This window comes from Triticum dicoccoides, chromosome 3A, assembly GCF_002162155.2.
Source record: "Triticum dicoccoides isolate Atlit2015 ecotype Zavitan chromosome 3A, WEW_v2.0, whole genome shotgun sequence".
Lineage (NCBI taxonomy): Eukaryota > Viridiplantae > Streptophyta > Magnoliopsida > Poales > Poaceae > Triticum > Triticum dicoccoides.
In genome coordinates, this window is record NC_041384.1 from 621,327,202 (window position 1) to 621,350,312 (window position 23,111).

The 23,111-nt window shown below is 46.2% G+C and overlaps 5 protein-coding genes across 6 annotated transcripts; 3 read left to right on the forward strand and 2 right to left on the reverse strand.

Annotated features, from left to right (window-relative positions):
* The first annotated feature begins 10 nt into the window (after positions 1–10).
* On the forward strand, positions 11–6,483 carry LOC119269647 (nucleobase-ascorbate transporter 12-like). The gene is made up of 10 exons (XM_037551535.1): positions 11–500; positions 593–690; positions 794–964; positions 1,093–1,193; positions 1,890–2,025; positions 2,116–2,166; positions 2,276–2,563; positions 2,959–3,193; positions 3,329–3,615; positions 5,919–6,483. Exons 1-10 carry the CDS (start codon positions 11–13, stop codon positions 6,138–6,140), a joined length of 2,079 nt encoding a protein of 692 aa, XP_037407432.1. The 3' UTR covers positions 6,141–6,483.
* Positions 6,484–7,091: 608 nt separating this feature from the next.
* LOC119269648 lies at positions 7,092–9,961 on the reverse strand. Of its 2 annotated transcripts, none has more exons than XM_037551537.1 (4): positions 9,586–9,961; positions 9,033–9,508; positions 8,624–8,906; positions 7,092–8,396 (listed from the first exon to the last, which is right to left on the reverse strand). In XM_037551537.1, the coding sequence occupies exons 1-4, from the start codon at positions 9,703–9,705 to the stop codon at positions 7,323–7,325; spliced, it is 1,953 nt and encodes a 650-aa protein (XP_037407434.1). In that variant the 5' UTR covers positions 9,706–9,961; the 3' UTR covers positions 7,092–7,322. The 2 variants fall into 2 exon arrangements, with proteins under 2 accessions (XP_037407434.1, XP_037407433.1); XM_037551536.1 differs by having other exon boundaries at positions 8,624–8,909.
* Positions 9,962–10,576: 615 nt separating this feature from the next.
* LOC119269653 (protein BUD31 homolog 1) lies at positions 10,577–14,222 on the reverse strand. Its single transcript, XM_037551543.1, has 4 exons — positions 13,976–14,222; positions 13,538–13,675; positions 13,248–13,435; positions 10,577–11,037 (listed from the first exon to the last, which is right to left on the reverse strand). Exons 2-4 carry the CDS (start codon positions 13,629–13,631, stop codon positions 10,882–10,884), a joined length of 438 nt encoding a protein of 145 aa, XP_037407440.1. The 5' UTR covers positions 13,632–13,675; positions 13,976–14,222; the 3' UTR covers positions 10,577–10,881.
* Positions 14,223–15,926: 1,704 nt separating this feature from the next.
* LOC119269650 (putative pentatricopeptide repeat-containing protein At1g64310) lies at positions 15,927–17,732 on the forward strand. Its single transcript, XM_037551539.1, has one exon. It carries the CDS (start codon positions 15,960–15,962, stop codon positions 17,628–17,630), a length of 1,671 nt encoding a protein of 556 aa, XP_037407436.1. The 5' UTR covers positions 15,927–15,959; the 3' UTR covers positions 17,631–17,732.
* Positions 17,733–17,896: 164 nt separating this feature from the next.
* LOC119269649 (lysM domain receptor-like kinase 3) lies at positions 17,897–22,681 on the forward strand. Its single transcript, XM_037551538.1, has 10 exons — positions 17,897–20,115; positions 20,481–20,684; positions 20,762–20,901; positions 20,983–21,072; positions 21,155–21,260; positions 21,378–21,529; positions 21,611–21,708; positions 21,795–21,933; positions 22,030–22,128; positions 22,209–22,681. The coding sequence occupies exons 1-10, from the start codon at positions 19,470–19,472 to the stop codon at positions 22,371–22,373; spliced, it is 1,839 nt and encodes a 612-aa protein (XP_037407435.1). The 5' UTR covers positions 17,897–19,469; the 3' UTR covers positions 22,374–22,681.
* The last annotated feature ends 430 nt before the right edge of the window (positions 22,682–23,111 follow it).

Genomic DNA, 23,111 nt, shown 5'->3' on the forward strand with positions numbered 1-23,111 from the left:
GGCCCCCGCCATGGCCTCCTCGTCCGGCGCGCTGCCGCCGACCCGCCGCCCGCGCCCCGGCCCCTGGCCCCCGGCGCCGCCGCCGCAGCCGCAGGCGCAGCCCCTCTCCTGGGCCAAGCGCACCGGCTTCCAGCCCCGCGTCTCCGGCGAGTCCAGCGCCACCGCCTCCGCCCCGAGCTCCGGGCAGGCCCCGCTCCCCCGCCCGCCCGGCGCCCCCGCCGATCTGGAGTCCGGCCCGCCGGCCCGGCCCAGCCCCGCCCTGCCGCCCCCTCCCGCCGCCGCGGCGACCAATGCCAAGCAGCAGCAGCCGCCGCCGCCGCCACAGCAGCGACAGCAACCGCCCGCAGCGCCTCCCGCGAGGACGCGCAGGAGGGATTCGGATGGAGGGAGGCCGAACGGGCAGCCGGCCGCGGCGCCGCTGCCGCAGCTGCAGGAGGAAGAGGATGTGCCGGAGCGGCCGGCGCACGTGAAGTACGAGCTTCGTGACTCTCCTGGAATATGTAAGTGCCCGAAGGAGGAAAGCCGAAACATCCACGGTTCCGATGAGAGTTATACAGCTTGCTAATGTGTGGATTTTTGAGCTGTGCTGCAGTTCCAGTAGTGATATACGCATTCCAGCATTACATCTCCATGCTCGGGTCGATCATCCTGGTCCCGCTCGTGATGGTTCCTGCAATGGGTGGCTCAGCCGTGAGTTCATCATTGAATTTTTACTAGTATTTCATTTTCATATAGCATGGTTGTTCAGTTGGTGTGTTGCTTAATAGGTGCTGTTTGGATGCATATCTTTTAGGATGACACGGCAGCGGTGGTATCGACGGTGTTGCTAGTTTCGGGATTAACCACATTGTTGCACACATTGTTCGGAACGAGGTTGCCACTTGTGCAGGGGCCATCCTTTGTGTACCTTGCCCCCGCTCTTGCAATTATCAACTCCCCTGAATTCTTTGGGCTCAATGACAATGTATGCATTTCTTTCTGTTTATGTTATAGTGACACAACGCGGTCTCTATAACATGCTCGTGGCACATCTTGTAATGCAGGGCCTGTGAAATAAGTTGTCTAAGATTAACTCAAATTATATCACTGCAGAACTTTAAACACATTATGAAGCACCTGCAGGGAGCTATCATAATAGGAGGTGTATTTCAAGTGCTGCTGGGATATACAGGCCTCATGTCACTATTTCTAAGGTTTCGTCCCCTTGCTTCTAATAAGATACATTTCATTTTCATCTTAGCTGTCTGCTGCCGCTCTGACATGTCCATATGCTAATAGGATTTCGCCATGGACCTGATTGACCTAGGTAGTGAATAAATCGAGATTTGAACGATGCATGATCATAGGTAGCGAAATTTACTCTGGTAGTTTTGTGTTGCCGGCTTACCGCAAAGTAATTTATATTTCCAATATGAAGACGCAACTTTCACATAGCTCTACTGCGTAAAGAGTAATTTTAGCATTGTGTGATATCAACATAAATAAACATTTTAATGATCATTTCCCACTTTTGAGTACCATATTTATGGATTTGTATCTGAGTTAACTTTGTTTACAACTGCTGAAGCATGAGTATAGGATCGGCCTTTCCTTACCAACTTAGGCTTTTGGGCTAACTGGTTGGTGCATGCAAGTATGCAACTCAATACGGTATCAGAGCCAAGTTGTCACAACTTCAAAAGCAGTATTTCAATTTTTTTAGAAAATATCTGTAACCCACTATAGTCCACGTCATAGGCTTGAGGGGGAGCCTAGATATATCCCAGTATCATAAACATCTTTCTGTATGATGAATTCATTTGCTGGTGAAATAGATTGGCTTGGCATTGTGACCATGACCAAGCTAATATCGTTCTTTTGTTCTACAATTCAATATCTGTTTATTTCAGGTTGATAAATCCAGTTGTCGTCTCACCAACGGTTGCAGCTGTTGGACTTTCGTTTTTCAGTTATGGGTTCACTAAAGTAGGGTCATGTATAGAGATGGGCCTCTTGCAATTAATGATGGTCATTATCTTTGCACTAGTGAGTACACTAGAAATCTTGTTAAATGTTGTAATGTCTTCTGCACTACTAATAGTTTATGCTGATATTTTTGTATTTCCCTTGGTGCAGTACTTTCGGAAAATAAAGTTATTTGGCTACCGGGTTTTTTTAATTTATGCGGTAAGATGGGCTAAAAGTATTGACCTGTTGTCTTCATTTATGCTGCATTACGGTTACTGTGATTGCATGAGATACTAACCTTTGAACTACTGATGTGCTGCCCCCTTAGGTTCCTCTTGGTCTAGGAATCACATGGGCTGTTGCTTTCGCTTTGACAGCAAGTGGAGTTTACAGCTACAAAGGTTGTGATGCAAATATTCCTGCTTCAAACAATATATCAGCCTTTTGCCGGAAGCATGTATTGAGGATGAAATCTTGCCGTGTAGACACTTCACATGCCTTGAGAGTTTCTCCTTGGTTCAGATTTCCGTATCCGTTGCAATGGGGCACTCCAGTTTTCAATTGGAAAATGGGCCTTGTGATGTGTCTTGTATCAGTTATTGCATCAGTTGATTCTGTAAGTTGGGATTTGTTTCAAATCTTCATCATATTGGCTTTACTTTATTTTATATGTTCTTCAAATAAGCTTGCAATGTACTCCCTCTGTAAACAAATATAAGACGTTTTAGATCACAATTTTAGTGATCTAAAACGTCTTATGTTTGTCTACTGAGGGAGTATTACATTGTGTCTGTAGACATAGTTAACTTATTTGAAATGATCTACACTATAAAGAGTCTTTGTTAACCATCAACTCGAAATAAGCTTCCTTCCCAGACACATGTCTTACTATTGTTCTGATTACCTGAAATTGGATCTTTACGTAGATAGTATACTGATGGAACCATTGAACGCTCATCATAATAAAAAATCCTATCTTCTAACAATTCTGCTGTGTTCACTTGACTTAAGGTTGGTTCCTACCATGCGTCATCTTTGTTTGTGGCCACAAGACCACCAACAGTTGGAATTGTTAGCAGGGGTATAGGCGTTGAGGGTATCTCCACAGTCTTGGCTGGCCTGTGGGGAACAGGAGTTGGATCAGCAACAATAACAGAAAATGTACACACGATCGCTGTGACTAAAATGGGTAGCCGCAAGGCAGTTGGATTTGGTGCTATTGTACTTATACTTCTCTCTGTTGTTGGTAAGTAACTACGTGCATTTGTCTTGAGTCTTGACATAAAATGCTCTTACACAATATTATAAGAGCAAACATCATTTAGTCAGGTGATAGCATGCATGGTTCTTGCTGACAACTATTTCTCTATCTCATTTGTAGGAAAAGTTGGTGGTTTCATTGCTTCCATCCCTGATGTTATGGTTGCTGCTCTCCTTTGTTTCATGTGGGCCATGCTCTGTGCTCTTGGCTTGTCCAATCTTCGTTATGGTGCCACAGGAAGCTCGAGAAACAGTATTGTAGTTGGGCTAGCATTGTTTTTATCCCTATCAGTTCCTTCATACTTCCAACAGTACGGATTACTTCCGAACACAAACTCATCAGTTCCAACCTACTTTCAGCCATATAATGTTGCATCACATGGGCCTGTAGACACTGGATTTGTTGGGGTATGTACTGAACTTTCCATCTTTTGCATCAGTATGTTTTACTCTCTACTGTTTAAATGACAATTGCATGGTTATATCTTCATACTATAGTTTAAATGATGATTGCATGATTGTGTTTTGTTGATAAAAATGCACAAATTCTATTGTCAATTAGAACTCTTCATACCGTTTGACTAGTAGAAAAGAAGATATTTGGTTTGGACCAAGCATATGCTAGGGTACTGGGATTGTCCTATGGATCACTTGATATATTTGGAATTGCTACTAAAGAACTACTACCATTTTGACAAACAATCTTATGTACAACTTTTTTTTGATAATTTGCTACTCAAAGTCACGCTTCAACTGAAAACTGATCCAGCCTATGTTGTCTCAACATAGCCATAGCCGGTCCCAAGCCTAGGTAGGAGGGTTGTGATAGACTTGGTGAGCCAACGTCATAACTCAACCACTCTTATGGATGTGAAACCTAGAAGAACATCCTTGGGGCGTAACTGTAAAGCCCCGGCCAAACCCACTCGTTCCTTGTCGTTGTGCCTGGCTACCACCTAGGATCTAGACTGGCCCCACTGACCAACACTAGTCTTTCCTACGCACTTTGTCCTAAGTCCTAACTCGTGCGCACCCGGAATCAACTTCCCAGTCGGTCACCCATCCTTTCGGATGGGCTCCTAGAAAAGAAGGTGCACTTTGTTGATATGAGTGGTCTATCATTCCTATTAAGCCAGGATGCCACATACACCCCCACTCAAAGGAACCAACGTCCTCATTAGCGCAGCAGGAGCACATGTATCATGGCGTGTGCCATGATGGGCCACACGCGCCATGCGCCACATGCCCACAAACCTGACCCGCACACGCTCCTGTAACCATGAGGGGCGGCTCTGATACCAATTGTAACGCCCCGGCCAAACTCACTGATTCACTGACCGGTTCCTGGTCGTTGCTCCTGGCTACCACCTAGGATTTAGACTAGCCCCACCGACCAATACTAGTCTTTTCTGCGCACTTTGTCCTCACTCGTGCTCACCCGAGATTAACTTCCCAGTCGGTCACCCATTCTCAAATTGCTCCAAGCCAAGCACTCGTAACTTTGAGGTTCCTTTCGGATGAGCTCCAGGAAAAGGTGCACCTTCTTGATATGAGTAGTCTATCATTCCTATTAAGCTGGGATGGTCATAATAACCCTCTTAGTGGCGCCATATTGGAACCCAGGTGGGTCTTAAATGGGCAAGGGCTGGGCCGTCACCCCCTTGTCGCGCCGTATCTTGATCTAGATACAGTGATAAGTGAGCAAGGATCGGTCATCGCATCCTTAGTGGCACGCTACATTGATGCTCGGGTGTAGTGAAAAATGAGCAAGGCTCTAGTAGGACGCATGGGTAGCTGGAAAGTAGGGTCCCTAATGGGTAAGTTACGGGAGTTAGTTGATACAATGGAGGAGAGACGTTGATATCCTATGCATCCAAGAAACCAAATGGAAAGGGACAAAATGCTATAGGACGGCAATTTGACCTCCGATGTTGTATGGTGTTGAACGTTGGCCAACTAAAAGGCAACATGTCCAATAGTTAGGTGTAGCGGAGATGCGCATGTTGAGATGGATATGTGGTCACACAAGAAAGAATCAAGTCCGGAATGATGAGATACGTGTTAGAGTTGGGGTAGCACCAATTGAAGAGAAGCTTGTCCAACATCGTCTGAGATGGTTTGGGCATATAACACATGCCCCTAGAAGCGCCAGTGCATAGCGGACAGTTAAATGTGCTGATAATGTCAAGAGAGGTCGGGGTAGACCAAACTGACATGTGAGGAGTCTGTAAAGAGAGACCCAAAGAACTGGAATATCACCAAGAACTAGCCATGGACAGGGGTGCATGGACGCTAGCTACCCAGAACTGTGACTTGGTTTCGAGATCTTACGGGTTTTAACTTTGGCCTACCCCAACTTGTTTGGGACGTATGGCTTTTTTATTGCTGTTGTTGTTGAGTGTGTTTTTACTTTGTAGTGAATTTAAATACTTGTAAGGTAAATGTTCACTATTGTGGATTGTCGAGTGACATCTAGTGAAGTGTAGTTTGTGACCTGTATGCTTGGGTTGAGGCCCAAAATGCTAATTTAGTTGTGCTTTCGTGCGAAAAAGGCATTTGGTGGACGGGCTCCAGGTAGCACTTTATTCATTTTTCTCAAAAGCTTTATTTCCAGAGCGCAAAAAAATCTGAAAAGTGTGCATAAGCATATTAGATGTATTAGTATTTACGTAGGAAGTTTAATCGTGATTCTCTATTTACCCGCATCTCAGGTAAACTACGTCCTCAATACGGTACTGTCACTCAATATGGTGATTGCATTTCTGGTTGCTGTCATACTCGACAATACAGTCCCTGGTGGGCGCCAAGAGCGGGGCTTGTATGTATGGTCAGAAGCAGAGGAGGCGACAAGAGAACCATCCTTCTTGAAAGACTATGAACTTCCTTTCAAGATAGGGCGGGCGTTCAGGTGGGTCAAATGCATGGGCCTATAGCATGCGTGTGACTCTCCGGAGTTTGAATGGGTCTACTTGCGACATCACACGCGAAAGAAATGGAGCCCGTCATGTTCCATGACGGACCGTTTCCCCAGCAGAGGTACTGAGTGTATATTCCGATTAATTGCTCCTTAGGTTAGTTCTCCTGTCCTGACGCTTGACGCATGGGACGAATTTTCCTAGTATTATTATCTTGACTAGTGTGTATTATAATTGAGGGATTTTGCTCTTTCTATATTAGTAGCTTTAGGGGGTAATCATATGTATATGTGGATGCGGTAAGTGGTCTGAACTAAGCATGGATACAGGAATCAAATATCTGACTTCCAACTTGGTCAAATCGGAGGTCTCTTTGCATACAATATTCTGTGCTGAATTTGGAGTGTAGGTGTATGGTCTTACTCGCATTTGAATCAACTCTTTAAGTCTCTTTTCCAATCTCTCAGCTAGGGATGCAAAGTTGTGACCCCCACGGCACCCTCTGTTGAACTAAAATTTCAAAAGTTATGTGACTTTGGAAAATTCAGTTCATTTATTTGAACTAAAGAGGTTCAGAGAATACCCTAAAGTTCCAGCGAAGGCAGACTGGAGGAGCAGCTGCAGCGCACAGCTCGAGCGTAGCACTTGCAGCGACACGCCATGATGGCTGTTGCAAGTGGAGGCAACACACGTGAGATGCATCCACCACGGCGTTGCGCGGGGCAAAAGGTGCGGCGAGATTGCTCCAGAAGCAAAGGTCACGCACTTGGCTGTCCTGTCATCATGAGTGTTGTGGATGCCTTTACAGACGCCGAGAGAGGATGGGCCAAGGGCCGGAGATGGAGCGGGCACGCCAGGACGAGTGCATCGCCCGGCTGCCAGCCGCACAGAAGACCGGCCAGACGACAGCACTCAACCGGAACTGTTTGAGTTTCAGTCACCTGCAGGGTCTCACTAACGCATGCAACCGGCCAAAAGCGACGCAACTTTTCCTGTCTTGCCTTGGGCGAGGTTAGCACGGATGTCAAGCAAGCAATGGCATCTTTACATCCACTGCCGGTGATTCCGGTGAACAAACTGGCTGTGCTTGCTTGACAACGCTGCTGCAGAGCATAGCATGCACGCCACTGTCTGTCATCGGACCACAAGAAAAAGCCGACCAACACACGCTATAGACAAACAATCAACGGCAAACACACGCTACAGCATCAACTTGTTAGAAATGGTGTAATCATGCAGCCGCGGCTGCATGAACGGGTCCGCGTCTCCAAGAGGACCTCCTCCCTTCCTCAGGTCTTCCGGCAGTCCTGGGATCCCGGAGACGAAGCCTGAGCCCGGTGGAACATTGCACCTACCAGAAGTAGGAGGATCATACAACTGCTTCGCTGAAGCTGAAACCCCAGCACCATCATCATCTCTGTATGTGTCGTGTCGAGCAGCCACAACCTCAATCGACCTGAGCTCTGCATCGTGCCCGTTACTAATTGCTGGCAGCGTCTCGTCCTTTGGGAATGAGTCTGTCGGCAGCCGGAACAGGCCCGGACTGCCGACGGGGGCCTTCACCTCGTCCTCTCCGTCGCCATCGTCGTCGCCCGGGGCCGGGAGAGCCAGGATCTCCTGCTGAGGTGGGCTCGGGTTCTCCGTGAGTGCAGTATCGGCGCCATCGGTCGAGCAGTTTGCGCTTCCATGGTCATGGTAACCATGGTAGTCCTCCGGCGCTGGGAGGGCCAGTATTTCCTGCCGAGACGGGCTCGACCCAACGTGTCCATCCCTGTACGAACTGCTGCCGTCGTCGTCGTCGTTGTAGAGGTCGGTACGGTACTCATCACCCGGCGCCGGGAGCGCCAGCGTCACCTGGCTGGGCGGGAGCGGCCTGTCCAGCTTCTGCCTCAGGGAGATCCTGGCGCGCTGCAGGGCCTGGAGAACGCTCTCCACATCGATGTTGCCCTGCTGATCGTCGGCGTGGTCGTGGAAGCGTGACGAGCTCCAGTCCGAGACCTTGCTGACCGACGGGCTCGACTCCGATGGCGCCTTGACGGCGCCGAGCCCGGACGATGACGCGGAGGTCGTGTATCGGCTCGAGCAGCCGTCTGAGTTCGCGTCTCCTTGCTGGTCTTGGCTTCGTCTTGTGGCCGTGCTATAGCTGGAGCTTCCTTGTGCTGATATGGCAGGGGTCGGCGCCATTTCTTCTGATGAATTCTTGGGTGGTCTGGAAACGACGAGTTTTTCACCACCTGATTTGGTCTGTAAATGGCAATCTGCCTCGACATCACCCTGCAGTTTGGAAAGCAAAAGGTATGGGTCAAATCGGTGTAAGAGCTGTCGCCTACGGCAACATTCATCATGTCAAATCTCCAATGCTCGACGAAAAAACATCAAGGCCACATCCATATCATTCATGATGCTAATAGCTCTGCGATATTTTGACAGAATAAATGAACTTGTTGCAAATCTCATTCTCAATTTCCATGCACGATCTGTAGTAGCAGTAGTAGTGGTACCTTGTTGGGTGAGCTCCCGGTGTCGTTGAATTTCTTCTCCCAGTCGGTCTGAGCCTTCTCCTCGGCCTCGTACTGCCCGATCAGCTCGGCCTGCTTCTCCAGCACCCTCTCCATCTCCCCGTCACCATCGTCGCGCCTCATCACGTACTGACCACCACCGTCCCCCGAGCTCCGCCGGTCGTCTCCGCCCACCTCGCCGTCAAACTCGGTCCGGCCATCATCATCGGCGCAACGCGGTCCGTCTCGCTGTTCCTTCCGACTCTCCGCGACCACGGCAGCAACGCTACTGCCATCGTTGAGCATAACAGAAGTGCACGGTGTCAAATTTTTTGACAAGAATGGCATTGTAGAGTTCAATCTTTAATTGCTCATCTACGAACGAGACGAGAAGGAGAGTCAATGGCGGGACCTGAGCTCCTTGCGCTTGTTCTTCCGGCAGGACTGGCCCATCCGGTACTTGGGCGAGGGGTCCGACTGCGAGGCCAGGAAGTAGACGTAGCTCCGGCGGTGCCGCTGCTTGAGCTGCCTGGCCCTCCGCGGGCTGGCGCACCGCCCTTTCCACGACAGCCCGCCGGGCTGCAGCGCCGTCCCGGAAGTCGCGTCCTCCTCCTCCTTCCTTTCGCCCTTCGCTGGCGGCTGCTCCTGCTCCTGCTCCGGTCCCTCCTCGCCGTGGGAGCGGGGCGCAGGATCGCCGCCGGTGACCGTGGCGTCGCATGGCTCGTCCCGCTCCTCCTCCTCGGCGTCGTCGGAGCCCGAGTCGAGCACGTCCGAGAGGCTGCCGCAGAAGCCCCGGGACTCCAGGACTGCCAGCACCTCCGCGGCCTCCCGCTCCGCTTGCCGCCGCTGCGCCGTCACCGCCCGCACCTGCTCCTCCAGCTCCGCGACCTGAACGAAACGCACGAATCAATGGCACTGCCACAGCGACACTGATATTGACAAGAATGCGCGCGCAGCATGCGTACCCTGGCGGCGAGCTGGTCGGCGCGCTCCTTGGATGCGCGGGAGACGGAGCGCTCGGAGAGCAGGCGCGCCCGGAGGAAGTCGATGGTCATGGGCGCCGCCGCCGCCGCAGGGTCCGCCATCCGCACGCTCAAAGCCTCAGCATGCACACGCCAAAGCTGCAGCACCAGCACAGCCCGCTGTCGCCGGCCCGGTGGTCGCCTGCCGCACTGGACGAGAGCTACCCGAGCCGCACGTACGACGTGCTACTGAAGTGGACTTCCGAACTCACTCCCGGGGAGCGGGGCGTGGGGCAAGAATACAATACAATTGACAACAACTCCACGCTCCTCGACGCTGTACGGTCTACACCAACACGGCACCCACCGGCCACCGTCACGCCACGGCTTGGTCCTCTCGTGCCGGTGCTCGTGCTCGTGCTCGTACGTATTTAAAAAGTGGCATGTCTTTCTGCGAGGAGGCGCACGCGGTCGCCCCCACGCGCGCGCGCACCGACAGCGCGTAGCGGTCGTTCCACGAGGGCCATGGGATCGAGCCCCAAGCTAGCGCAACGGTATCGCTGGCTGTTCCGTCAATTCACAGTGGCGAATGGCGATGCCTCACCTGTCGCCCCTGCCGTGCTGTGGACAAACGATTCTCTGGCTGGACGGAGGTCCTCCCTCCCTCCTTGCATTGGGGTCCGTAGTTTATCATGTCGTGCGCGGTACAGCGGAACTGCTGTGCTGTCCAACTGGCTGGGCTGCAAAATCCAAAATGTCGCTGGGATCACGCACGATTGTCATGCCCCGCCTGGAATCTTTTTGTGCCTGGATTGGATCCAGCGCCTCACCAACCAGCCTCCCTCATATATACGGCCGCACGGAAAACCTCCAACGACTTGCTATGACCTCATTTAAATCAAGCTCACCGTTTCCAACAACAAGAAGAAAATCAAGGTCAGCTCCGCGTACCACACCAAACAAAGAGGCCATGGCGAAATTGCAGTGCACCGAGTAAATAGTAATATCAAGCACGCACGTTTCTATTAAGCCATTATAAATGCACACCCGCACTTCTTCTCTCATACAGTACTAGATCTGTGCGCAACTTCAGGCCTTCCTAGGATGATAATGATGAAGCAATGGATAAAAACTGGATGACCGATTGTGTACAGACTACAGCCGCAACAGATATCTGCCAAGTGCTTACATTACAGGACGAATTGTTCTTTACTAGAGAACACGATTAAGAAACATCTAGAATGCTCACTTTAGAACCATGGATTCGACGACACATGCTGAGTACGCATAACTAGTCAGTTAGTCGCCGCTGGCACATCCCTTGCAGCCACAGTGGACGCATTCGATTACCTGCTCCTCCCTCAGGTGCTTGGGGACCCGGCACACGCATGTAGTCGCAAAGTTGTGGTCTCGGGTCTGGATGCAGCGGAGGCAGCAGAGGCGCTCGTAACCCGGCTGCACGCACACAAAAAGGAAGCAACGAGTAAGAATACCTAACGGATCACAGCAACTAAACACACAACAGAGCAATAAGTGATTGTTAGGAACAGAAGGAAAACTATGAAGAATGAAGTACGAAGGGAGTTTTGTATTCAGAGGTTCTGAAACATTTCTAGCTACATGTCAAGTGCTACAATTAGAAAAGGTCTGTCGTCGCAGGAAGAGCATGGCTACAATTAGAAAAAGTCTGTTGTTATATTTAAATGCCATGATCACCTAATCAGTACATGGCTATGAAAGATTGATAATGACGGTGTCTGTTAGGAGCTGGTTAGGACTAGGCAACTGCACTTTCGCACAATGTAGTACTAGGCCTACACGGGGTCACATTTTCTGCCTGGTTTTAATGAAGGTGAAAGACCTCTTTCTTCAGTTCTGTATGGAACTATGGAAGAAGTGGGTGTTTGTACCAGGACAACTTCTGGGAGGGTTTGTGGGTGTCTGATGTTGTCAGTCTTTTTTAAAAGCCAGACAGGTTGTTTGGACTTACAAAAGATTTTGGCTAGTTAAGGTCCCTCTCAAAGTTAGAAGACTTTTGTAGTTAGCATTTAGGAATAGCATTTTAAACAAGGATAATTTGCTAAGAGGTTGGTGGCAGTGCAATAGAACATCCCTTCATCCTTTGTGCAGTAGCCTTGTTATGTATGGGAAGTAGCGGAATTCACTTTTGGTATTAAGACTATACCTGCATTGTTTAGTGAAGTACGTGAATGGATTAATAGATGCTCTGTAAAGCATATACAGTTCATGGCGGCAGCGGTTTCATGTGTGGTTTGCTTTGCTCCATATGGAAAACCAGGGACAGCAGACTGTTTAAATATTTCTTCTTCAGGACCCTGCTAATGTATGTTTCAGATTTCGCATTGGTTATCCTAACGGGCTGGCGAAGCCACCAAGCACAACTGCTGTTGCAAGTGACATCTGAAGTTTTCAGTCAACACCAGGGTAGAGGCCTCTGGTGCATAGGAATGAAGATTGCTGATAACAAAGATAAGAACAGGAAACTGGAGTTTTGTTGCCCGTCTCTGTTTCTGTATTTGTCCTTGTTATGGTCAGAGTGCTAGAGTGTGGCTTGGCAAAGTTATCATAAGTACCCTGGAGTCTGGGATGCTGGTAATGTAAGATTCCGGAGGATATTGGTAGGAAGGGTGGATGCACAAGCATGCCATGTATGGATGAGATCAATCTGGTGCATTATCAGTTTTATGAAATGGAATGGGAGCACCGAGCTACATTATAAAGTATGACCATAAGATATATAAGTTCCCAGCATTTGTTCTTTAACTTTAAATCAGTATTGCATTAAAACAGGGAATGAATAGAACATATAGCATGGGAAGCATGAATCAGGAACTCAATTTTATTGCACTACTACGGGTCTACAGCATGGTTAGACGAAATAAATAACATGTGGACCATGCCACCATCAAACTCCCTCCGTCCCATAATGTAAGACGTTTTACATTATGGGACGGAGGGAATACGAGATTATAAATAATAATACTCCCTCCCATCCAAATTACTTGTCGCAGCTTTAGTACAACTTTAAGATTGTTATCCACAGTTCATCTAGGTAAAGACTGACAAACGCTATAGAAGCAAATTCATGCTATGAATGAATTTCACATGTCACAGTTTTAGCCAGAAAAAACATCTTATATATGCAATGAGCACGGCCTACTTTACTAAGCAATTATAATTCTTTACTTCAGATGTCCAGAACACATACATTAAACTAAAGAATTGTTGAGCCTATTTGCTTATTTATAAAGGTGGCCGTATGCATCGTTCTGATGCAGAGGCCGGAGAGTCCCCCCTTTTTGAAAAAAAAAATAATTAAACTAAAGAATACCATGGGTGATAAAAGCATACCCATGACGAACTCAGCTGCTAGTTTGACATCACAATTACAAAATATAAAGACAGGGTAATTTATTCAAGGTACATTTTGAGAAATTCTATTGAGGCAGTTACTGTCAAGTGCGAATGAAAAAGATTAAGAGAGTGAAAACTTGATGGTGTGCTTGTTCATACATTTGAACTAACTTTGTACACTCATTAGTTAGTTAAAGAGTATCTAAGGTGAGAAGAAGTGAAGAATGCCACTCTAAGGTAATAAAAAAAATGTGTGCACGTGGAAATGATATGAAGCTTAGGAGACTAACCTTTTTCCACTTTGCAATCAGATTACGGTCTGCATAACCCTGGTCCAGGCAGAACTCATACAGCTCCTTTGATATTTCCTTCCTTTTATAGAAAAGATCATATATGTAACGGCTTCTTTGATGAGAAATGCGGAAAATTGGCCAGAGTGCTTCACACTTCCTCTTCCCGTCATGTGTATCGTTTTCAGCTGTGCGTGCAGATTGTATTAGTACTCACCCTATAGTACGAAATACCAATGGACATCTGAAAAGGTCGCATCAATAGATAGTATGCTTAATAACATGCATACCTTCTCTCATTTTGGCATCCAGCTCACGGATTGTGGGCTCGATAAGCACCCATCCTTCGGGGTATTCCACACGGCTTGTCTTTATCTTAGGCATACTGTCACAAGAGGTGTCCTAGGGCTGGCTTGGAATGCACAAACCTGAGAAGACACAGATAAAAAGGGTAAGATTCAAATAGCATATGCTTAAGCCACTAAACTCATCCAGATATGTGTGCATTTTTTAAAATAAAAGCAGGAAATGACAAACTGAATAAGGGTCCATTCTGATTCTAGCGCTAACACCTAAGTATTTCAAGCGATACTAGTAGCAAAAACAAATTCATCTCTCTCAAGAACAGGGGCGGATCTAGATGCTGCGCGGGGCGTGCACCGGCACGCCCAAAATTTGTCCACATTAGTTGGGGTTAAACTAAATCGCGGATGATGGAATGTTCATACCTCAGAAACGATGACCGAAATCGCCGGACGGGGTTGGGACGGCAGGGCGACGCGGTGGGGTTGAACGGGAACGGCGGTGGCGGCGACTCGCGTGAAAGGCGGAGGGGTCCGGGCGGCGACGGGTTGGGAGCCGCGGAGGAGAGGTTAGGGCACGGCGGCGGCACTGGAGCCGCGTTGGGTCGGATCGGATTAGGGTAGGGCGAGGGGGCGGGATGTCGGGAGGGTGAGGGCAAAAGACGGTGCCGCACCGGCATGTACAGCGAGGATGAATTTTGACTCTGGACATAATCAGATTTGATCGAAAAGAAAAGAAAAACTAAATTTACCAACCTCTATTTTGAGTTATACCCTTTTCCTTCTGTTTTCTGAAGAACATTCTTTCTTTCTTATTAGACTAGATTCTAGACTAAAGTAGTGACCTAAAACGTCGTATATTATTATAGAGAAAGAATTATATCAAGTTAGCATGTGGTTCATTTGTTCATATTAGCTGGAAAAATCCAAAAAATGGAAAATAAATAAAAGGCGGGGCACTTGGTTTTCAGCGTAAACGGGCGAGAAAAAATAAAGTATGGAGAGAGAGAGAGGAGGAGAATATACGCTGGGTTGAACGAAGGAGAAGCTGATGACAAAATATTACACTCTTTTTAATTAGTATAGATAAAATAAATAAGATTTATATATTTGATAAACACTTCTTAGATAACAACTTATTGACGTATCAAAGAAAACAAAAATTAGTTGATAGGCACGTAGAAAGTGGCCAGTTGGTTTTCATGAAACCCCGTGCAAAGAACAAGTGTGAATAAAAGAAAAACATAAAGAGAAAGGGATGATAATATAGATAAGTTTGGACGAAGGAGTAGCGGACAACAAAACCTTACTCAAAACAATTTGTTCTACACAAAAGTAAGGTTATTCAAGGAAAAGGAAAAGACAAAACAGTCTTGGCTGATTTTGCATGGCACAAGTGCTTTTTCGCTAGAAGAAAGTGCAACAAATTAGCTCATGAGATTGCGGCTACTGACAGGCGGACATGTGACATCTTCATTACTGACGTGCTTGAAAGTCTCAATGCCCTGATGTCGTTGGAGTGTAAACATCCCATTGAGTAAATTTACTCATGTTTTTTTAAAGACAAAATGGAGGGTGACAACAACATTTTTTGATATGGCTCCAGAAGCTCATAACCCTCGACATGTAAAGAGAAAGAGAGAGATGAGAAGGAGGGGGGTGATGGTTCATTTTGATTCATTCGGTGCTCTTCTCTAGGCAAATCCCTAGTATAAAATTGGCTTTGTGTATTATCTTTGCTGAATTATATCCCCTCTCCTATTAATGGAAGTCACCGAGCTCCTGTTAATTTTTTGAAAGAAAAAATATCTGTTTTGAAAGGAGTAATTGTTGGTTCATTTTGATACGATTGGTTCTTTCATGAAAGACTCAATTAGTTGATAAAAAAATATCAATGAGAATTAAAAAAACAAAAAAAAACAGAATGATTCTTCATTACTACAAAAGTTGCACTTGAAGCTCTCTCGTCAGATCCAATTATATGAAACAAGTGAAAGAAATTTTGTTTCGGACACAAATTCAATGATACGTTCTTTGTCCGGAATTATTTGTCGCTCAAATAAATGTATCTACGTAAGTAGATTTCTAGGACACATCACTCATACAATCATACTCTTGATTTTATTTATTTTTGATTAAAAACAATGCGGTGATAGGTAAATACTCCCTCTGTTTCTTAAATATTTGTTTTTCTAGAGATTTTAACAAGTGACTACATACAGAATAAAATGAGTGAACCTATATTTTAAAATATGTCTATCCATATGTGATAGTTCATTTGAAATCTCTGAAAAAGACAGATATTTTGAAACGGATGAAGTACTTTACTAATAAGTATCCAACGGTTGAACTGCTTCAGGAGAAGCAGGGCCTTCGCCCGGCCGGAAGAGGCCAGTCATTAGTCCATGGTATGCGCCGGAATCTCGCGCTCCTCGCCGCCGCCGCCGGTGGTGGCGGCGCGCTCCCTCTCCCGTGGACGAAGCAGTCTCACGCGCGCCTTATCGTCGCCTCCCCTCGCATCCCCGATGACCTCCGTCTCCGCCTTCTTCGATCGTACGCTGCGCACGGCGAGTTCGCGTCGGCGCACCGCCTGCTCGACGAAGCACCCCGCCCGGCCTCGCCGCTCCTCTACAACGCTGTCATACGCGCCCACTCCCGCCGCCTAGACCTCCCCACCGCTCTCGCGTTCTTCGCCAGCATGCGACGCTCCGCCACCTCGCCCGACGCCCACACCTTCGCCTGCGTCCTCCGCGCATGCGCCGACTGTGATCGGCCAGCCGCCGCCAAGGTCCTCCATGGCATCGCGTCATCTTCCGGCTGGTCCTCCCATCCAATCGTCGGCAGCGCGCTCGTCAGCGCGTATTCAAAGTTCTTGCTCGTGGACAGTGCTCGCCATGTGTTTGATGGTTTGCGTGAGCCGGACCTGGTTCTCTGGAACTCAATGATGTCCGGGTATGGGTATAGGGAAATGTGGCTTGAGGGGCTTCAACTGTTTTCTGCGATGCGCAGGGCTGGGGAGGAACCAGACGGCTACTCGATGGTCAGCTTGCTCTCATCCTTCTGGGATCCAGAAGCGCTTGCTTTTGGTCAAGCAGTTCATGGAGTGTGTATCAAGGGCGGTTATGATTCTGGCCACCATGTGAGAAGCACACTTGTTACCATGTACTTCAGGTGCGGCTGCGTGGAATCGGGTCAAACCTTGTTTGGTAGTTTGCTGGATGTGGACTTGGTTACATGTTCTTCACTAATTACAGGGCAATTGCAGACTGGCAAGTATGATGAGTCATTTGATTTGTTCAGAGAAATGTGCTACTCTGGCAGGAGGCCTGACGGCATCTTGATTGCTAGTCTTCTTTCGGCATGTGCTTCTACAGCCACTATCAGCTACAGCAAGGAGATCCACTGTTATGCAGTCAGGGTTGGCGCTGATAAAGACATCAAAGTCTCATCTTCGCTGATGGATGCTTATGCAAAATGTGGTTTTGCCGAGCTGGGATATTTGGTATTCCGCCAAATTCGTAAAAAGAACTCAGTCATGTACAATATGGTCATATCAAACCTTGGTTCTCATGGATTTGCGATGAAGGCCATTGAAGTCCATGATGAGATGGTCCGTGATAAGCTCAGGCCTGATGGTGCTACCTTCTCAGCTTTACTTGCTGCTTGTTGTCATGCAGGACTCTTAGACGAAGGATGGAAGTTGTTTAGGAGAATGAGGGATGAGTTCCACATAGTAGTTGAAATGCAGCATTATGTCTACATGGTGAGGCTTCTTGCAACGTATAACCAGCTGAAGGAGGCCTATGATCTTATACAGACAATGCCAATGCCACCAGATTGTGGCGTGTGGGGTGCATTACTTTGGGGGTGTTGTCTCCACCGTGATTCCAGCCTTGGTAGGGCAGTTGCTGAAAAGCTCTGTGAGTTGTATCCAGACAAGGCTTCTTACAAGATTATGCTTTCAAACTTGTATGCATCAGAGGAGATGTGGTGGGATGCTGAGGAGGTCAGGACCGAGATGTTGAAAGAAGATATGCACAAGAACACAGGGATAAGTTGGGTTGGGGATACAAGGAAATGATGGTTGGATTTGCATCATTGAGAAATATGCCGAACGTCAAGTACAATTGAACTCTGTATTGTTCTGGTTTTAGAGAAATGAAATATCTGAAATTGCTTGAAACTTCCTATTTTTTACCTTACCATTTGACAAAAAAATATTTTCTTGCTTTTTATTATTTGTGTAGAATTATTTCTGCTGTTTCTGAGTACAAAAATAAATTTTAGTATATATCCATGGAACTTTGTGTTGCTAATTTCTTAGTTGTTGATGTCGTGGAGTAATATAAGGTCGGAACGTAATATCTGAAGCACTCTTTCTAGTGGAGTCCTGCATTTTTCTTACTTGGTTCACTTGCCTGTATCTCCCTGTTAGCTATATATAGGTGTCATGTTAGCAATTCTGTAGTATTATATAAAGATCACTGCTTTGCAAAAAGTATTGTATGGTGCTTAATCTTGTATCACTTCTGTTTATTTCTTCTATAAAACCCTGTGAAAGACATATTAACCCTTTATTCCAGTCTAGCAATTTGCTACACAGATTTATTGAGTATTTCTAGATTGGCAACAAATTATTGTGACACATCATTTTAGTAGTTAAGTAGGCTGCCCTCACACAGAATAGATAATCTCTTACAATATTTTTTGAAAGAAAGTAGATCTCACATGTCGAAATGATATAATCAGCACAACTTTATCATTTTATGGCTCTGTGGCGATATTTAACGTATATATATCTTCACTTCTTAGTGCTTGATGATGAAGTTGAGGCTTAGTCAAGTAGTCAACTATAGTTGTGCTGGTGCAATGAAATCTTTTAAAGAAAGCCAAAGAGAGAGAAAATGGATTTTTTTTAATTGGTCAACATATCCTAAAGGCTGCAGCAAGCGGTGGTAGAAGCAAGGTTGGAATTTACCTTAGGTGTCAGAACTGTACTATTGTTTTGGTAGAAGATACTTGTTACTCTCATGTGCTAGCTTTATAAGAGTAGTACTCTTAGCTAGGTCGGTTTGATCAAGTCCTATATAAGGACGTGCACCTCCTGGATATTGATTGCCAAGGAAAAGATAGGGCATCTGTTGCCCAGAACAAGAACTCCCTTATGTTGTGTGTGTGTGTGTGTGTGTGTCCAGCAAGGAGGAGGAGATGTTCAGGCCAACACATTATCTATTAGAATTAGATCAGGTCTTACAATTAGTAGTTTCCTTTTTTCTGCAGTTGTAGAGTTGTCGTAGTTTTCTTTGGTGAGGGAATACCTTCTTGACAGCTTTATAATATATTAGTATCTTTCTTTATAGTATATTTTTAATACTTTTACTCCCTGTAGCTTCAGTGACAATTCTTCTAGAAACTTTTATTGTTTATTTGTGTCTGACAGTGTCAAATTAATATATCAATAGCCAAAATGCTGTCTCAGAGCGAGCAGTCCATGTCATGCTGTCCTTTTCGGTGCTATATATTTTCAAATTTGGATACTTGCAATCCAGCTCCGACCCAGCAAAATAGGCCAAATGTTGGAAGCCAAAAGCAAGCTTGACTTCTGAGTCCATGAGGGGTTTCCAGCTAGCTGGACTACTTTTTAAATGTGAGAAGCACCCTGGCCTGAATCTCTCATACCCTGATGAAATTTTCCTATATCCCAAACCATGTGGAGCTTCAGGGAAGCGGAGTAAACTAGGAACAACCGAACAAGCTTGCTTCATCACGGCCGGCCTTGCCTGGCAATTGGCATCTTGGCCTTCTTGGAAGTACCGCACCGTACAAATATACCTGGAGCGCCAGAAGCCAAATTCTGGAGTGCCAGATAAATTACCCTCTGCTACCGAATCCCAGTTGCCTCTCCAGTTGCTAGTTCCCCATGGCCAGACATTCCTTCTTCTTCTTCCTCCTCGCCTTGTTTCTGCAGCACCTCCACATTAGTGTAGGTTTATCTGGAAGGAGTTTAGCAGCAGCAACAGAGCAATGGCAGCCCATGCAGTGCGACACTGCATCGCTCAACCCATCGTGCAGCTCGTACCTTTATGTGACTCCTCAAGGGCGCAGCCTGTCCGAGATAGCCTCCCTCTTCAATGGCAGCGCATCTCTCACCCAGCCCATCAAGCGGCGCTCTGGTTCAGAGGACTTGCTGCTCCGTGTGCCGTGCGTATGTGATGCAATCAATGACACCATGAGCGGTCTCTTCCATGATACTGAATACAAGGTGAGTCCAGACGACACAGCTGACAGCATCAACGGTAACTTCAGTGGGCTTGCGTGGAACATTATTCCTACATCAAACAAGACAATCACGGTTCACCTTCTGTGCGGTTGTTCCTCCACGGCATCGGAGGGGGTGGTTTCTTACACAGTCCAGCCTAAAGATACACTGAGCAACATCGCAACCTTGTTCAGATCAGGCTCGAGGGAGATCCTAAGCTTGAATGCGGGGGTCACGGATCCTGATTTTCTTAAGGAAGGTTGGGTCTTGTTCATCCCGATGGGAGTTGCCGAAACTTCTAAAAGAAGTGAGTCATTCCTACTTTTCAACTATGTATGTTGCATCATAGGAAATTTGTAAACTACTAAACCGACTGCAAATTCTAAAGTTTGTTGATACCATTGGCATGGTACTAATTTGCTAAAATGGAATAAGCAGTATATTTTTCTGGAATACGGTTTATGTTTTTCCATCTAATATTGTTTCTCTCTTCCTCTTTTTCTTTTTCTTTTTTCACATATTAGGATTTCTGATAATCACAGAATGGTGTTTTTATTGTTTGGAATCTCCAAATGGTGTTGTGTTCCTTATGTTCTTTTAGCCTTTTGGTAACTGATAAACTGACTGCTCAACTTTTTCGTGTTTCCTCCTGCTTGATTCGAACACTTTCAGAGTTTGGCGGTTTACCGATCATAATCACAGTATCAATATCAGCTGCAATTATGCTCCTTTTCGCCCTCACCATTGTACTTCGCCTGAGAAGGAGATCTCTGGTGCCCAATGTTGAAGTACCAAAGAAAGAGATGGAGAGAGTTCCCAGCAACACAAGCATAGCTATCCTAGAGAGCCGTTACTTTCCATCCAAGAGGATTGATGGTCTCGTTATGCTCCCTATGCTACATGTAAATATTTTGGATACACACATCGTATAACTCTCGGTCAATTGGTTGCAGATATTGATCCATTCCAAACGGAGAGGCCTGTGATTTTCAGCCTGAAAGCGGTTGGAGAGGCCACAGCTAACTTTGATGAGAAGAGGAAGATTGGTGAGGGTGGATATGGCATGGTCTACCTAGGTTTCATAGGAACACATGTAAGAAGTTTATGTAGTATCTTCTCAGGTAACTATAATCTTGAAGCAACATCAAATCCTTATATTTGACCTTGGTCGCAGGAGATTGCAGTTAAGATGATGAAAGACAGCAAATCAAAGGAGTTCTTTGCTGAGCTGAAAGTGCTGTGCAAAGTACATCACATAAATGTGGTGCGTACTTAGATTGTAGAATCTACCAGGAAATGAACATCCATGCTACGATGTTGTCATAAACTTGCGCAATTCTGTATAGGTTGAGTTGATTGGCTATGCTTCTGGAGAGGATCACCTGTACCTTGTTTATGAGTATGTTCAGAATGGATCACTGAGTGAGCATCTCCATGATCCTTTGCTGAAAGGTACGTGAAAGAAAGATAATTATGCATGCTGATGTTTGCTTGCTTCTGTCAACGAAACTAGATTTATCGTTTACCGAAATTTCTGAAAGTTTGAATGAGGTACTTCTTGATTCTTAGGTCATCAACCTCTCTCATGGACTGCAAGAACACAGATAGCAACGGATGCTGCACGCGGTATCGAGTACATCCATGACCATACAAAGGCCTGCTATGTGCACCGTGACATCAAAACCAGCAATATTCTGCTAGATGAGGGACTAAGAGCTAAAGTGAGCCACTCAAAGGCACAAAGTTTTTAAGTGTTGTCCGCTCAGGTATTGATTGCAATCTGATTATTTTCTGGATAACAGGTTGCGGATTTTGGGCTGGTAAAGCTAGTTGAGCGCAGTGATGAACAAGATTGCCTGGCAACTCGTTTGGTTGGAACGCCAGGCTACCTTCCACCAGAGTTAGTTTTTAACTTGGATATGATTTACATTTTTTCAGCTGATGAAGCTTCAAATGTAATAGTAATGCCAAGCATCACCCCTGCAGGTCAGTTCGCGAGCTTCACATGACCACGAAGTCCGACGTCTATGCATTTGGAGTAGTTCTTGCAGAACTGATCACTGGTCTCCGTGCACTTGTACGGGACAATAAGGAAGCTAATAAGACAAAGTCACTTATCTCAACTGTAAGAGCAATGAGAAACACGCTGTTTCGATTTTTATAGTTTGCCGATCTGTTTTTGAGAATGTTTGCATCATGATTCTTGTCATGTTCTGAACAGATGAGGAAAGCTTTCAAAGCAGAAGATGTGGAGAGCTCACTGGAGGGAATCATAGATCCCTCCTTGAAGGACAACTACCCCATAGAAGAAGTGTGTAAGGTTAGTAGTAAAACTGTTCATCACCACTGACACCCTGAAACATCTCAGTTAGCCTAATCCTGCATTTCTACCGCGTATAGCTGGCAAACATTTCGATGTGGTGCTTGAGTGAGGATCCATTGGACAGGCCTGAGATGAGGGAGATTATGCCAATGCTGTCTCGAATTCATTTGACCTCCATAGAGTGGGAGGCATCACTCGGAGGCGACTGCGAGGTCTTTAGTGGTGTTTTCAATGGTAGATGATCAAAACGGCATGTATGCTATCATGTAGATACGAGAAGTGAAGTGTGCTCCTGTTGATTTTCATTGGAGGAGAATAGTTCTTGGTTTGAAGTTTCTGATATATTTTTACTTGCGATCATGTGGCTCTCTTTGCAAGATTTGACTGAGTGAAGTCTGTTATATCCATCTTGCTCGCAGAATTGTATGTACACTAGAAGGATTGGGCCTTCGGCTTACTCCAGTGCTTGTAGTCACCGCTAGGTGGTCCACGAACCTGATTGTAATTTTTATTACCTTTAGTGGTCATTGTACTGTCATGATCGAAGATAAATAGATCGAAAGTTTTTAAAAGAAAAGAGGATGGACGCGCTTCGCTGCGTATTTGGTGTTGTTGGGATTTCATAAAAAAGAATGGTTTGGTTATGGGGGAGATGATGAAGTTTTTTTATAAAGCGGTATTTTGATGGTCTCTTTTTAGGGTATAATTATGTGTTGTCTATAAATTATCCCACATATATGCAAGGAAGTTTCTTGCAGTGGTGATCACAATTATAATACAGCGCTGCTACACATACGATAATTTTGTGCCCGACGCCTGCACGATACTACGTGGCAGCATCACCGCTGCTACACGGACGATAATTTTGTGCCCGACACCTGCACGATACTACGTGGCAGCACCAACAGCGTGTAGGCAATTGTTTTTTATTCAAAAGCTGAAGCTAGCGCAGTTGGGAAGGAAATATCGGCTGCAGATCG